Source organism: Parus major, unplaced genomic scaffold (assembly GCF_001522545.3).
Source record: "Parus major isolate Abel unplaced genomic scaffold, Parus_major1.1 Scaffold421, whole genome shotgun sequence".
NCBI lineage: Eukaryota > Metazoa > Chordata > Aves > Passeriformes > Paridae > Parus > Parus major.
Window position 1 is genome coordinate 13,552 of NW_015379327.1, and position 1,629 is coordinate 15,180.

The window sequence follows — 1,629 nt, forward strand, 5'->3', positions numbered from 1 at the left end:
CCCAAAACTGACACCGGCACCCCCAAAGGGACAGCGGGGACACGCCGTGAGCCCCCCAAAACTGACACCGGCACCCCCAAAGGGACAGCGGGGACGGGACCGGAGCCCCCCACCGAGCAAGGAGGGGGAACTGAGGCACGGCACGGGGTGTGCGCCCCGGAACGGCCCTGGGGCAGGGCTGGGGGGGCTCGGGGGTGTCCCCCGTACCTCGAGGCCGAGCAGGGCGGTGACACACGCCTCGGACGCGTCGCAGATCGCTGTCAGGTCGTGTCCCCCCTCCAGCGCCAGCACCACCCGGCCCCCCGCCAGCATCATCAGCTGCTTCGTCAGGTGCCCGAAACCTGGGGGGCACCGGGGGCGGGGTGAGGGGCGGCCGGGCCGGGGTCCCCGCCCCGAGACACCCCCGGACCCCACTCACACTTGGCGGTGACGGAGTAGCCACCCAGCGGGGACAGGTGGCCCTCGACGGCGTCGAAGCCGGCAGAGACCAGCACCAGGTCCGGGGAGAACTCGTTGGCGATGGGCATCACCACGGTCCTGAGGGCAGCGGCGGCTCGGGACCCCCCCAGGGCTGGGGCAGCCCCCCAGGGCTGAGGGAGCCCCCCAAGAGGGCAGGGACACCCCCCAGGACGTGGGGACCCCCCCAGAGTACACGGACACCCCAGGGCTGGGGGAGCAGGAACACCCCCTGAGGTGTGCAGGGACCCCCCCAGGATCCAGGGGACCCCCCCGCTGCACAGAGACCCCTCCCCCAGGACACAGAGACCCCTCCCCCAGGACAGAGCCCCCCGCAGGTGCAGCCCCCCACCTGAAGGCTGTCAGGTACTCCACGTCCCCGATCGGGGGGTCCACGCCGCCGGTCCAGGCGATGTTGATGTTGTAGCCCACGCCCAGCCCGCTGCCCACCTGGGCACAGCCACAGGTGACCCCCCCGTGCCACAGCCAGGGCCGGGGGGGGCACGGGGGAGCCCCCAACCCCCAAATTCCCCCGGTACCTCCTCGGGGGCGCCGCTGCCCGGGAAGAAGTTGCCGTCGTCGTAGCGGTGCAGGGAGATGTAGAGCACGTGGGGGTCGCTGTAAAAGGCCTGCTGGGTCCCGTTCCCGTGGTGGATGTCCTGGGGGGACGCCTGGCCGTCAGGGACCCCCCCACGGGCACCCACGGGGTCCCCGAGGCCTGTGGGGTCCCCCCTGTCCCACCTTACCCAGTCCACGATGAGGATCCTGCCCACGCTGAGCCGCTGCTGCAGCAGCTTGGCCGAGATGGCCACCGAGTTGAAGAAGCAGAAGCCCCTGGGGACAAGGGACACGGGACATGGGTGGAGGGGGTGGCCCTGCACGGGGGTCCCGACCCTGTCCCTGCACTCACATGGCCGTGGACTCCTCGGCGTGGTGGCCTGGGGGACGGATGACGGCGAAGCCATTCTGGGGGACAGAGAGGGACACGTGTGGCACTGGGACACAGCTGGGACAGGGGGACAGGTGTGGGGCACAGAGGGGCACACACAGGGTGACAGTGTGACACAGGGTGACAGGGACACACAGGGTGACAGGGACACACACAGGGTGACAGGATGACACAGGGACACACACAGGGTGAAAGGGACACACACAGGGTGACAGGGACACACA

At 70.6% G+C, this 1,629-nt stretch overlaps 1 protein-coding gene across 1 annotated transcript in view; it reads right to left on the reverse strand.

The window, feature by feature from the left end:
* Nucleotides 1-1,629, reverse strand: part of HDAC5 (histone deacetylase 5) — a 19,542-nt gene that overhangs the window by 2,035 nt on the left and 15,878 nt on the right. The window contains exons 13-18 of the mRNA XM_033511666.1: nt 1,367-1,422; nt 1,203-1,290; nt 996-1,115; nt 809-906; nt 419-537; nt 9-341 (exon numbers count right to left, since the gene is read on the reverse strand). Coding sequence (XP_033367557.1) covers nt 9-341; nt 419-537; nt 809-906; nt 996-1,115; nt 1,203-1,290; nt 1,367-1,422 — 814 coding nt within the window. The remainder of the gene's footprint in view (nt 1-8; nt 342-418; nt 538-808; nt 907-995; nt 1,116-1,202; nt 1,291-1,366; nt 1,423-1,629) is intronic.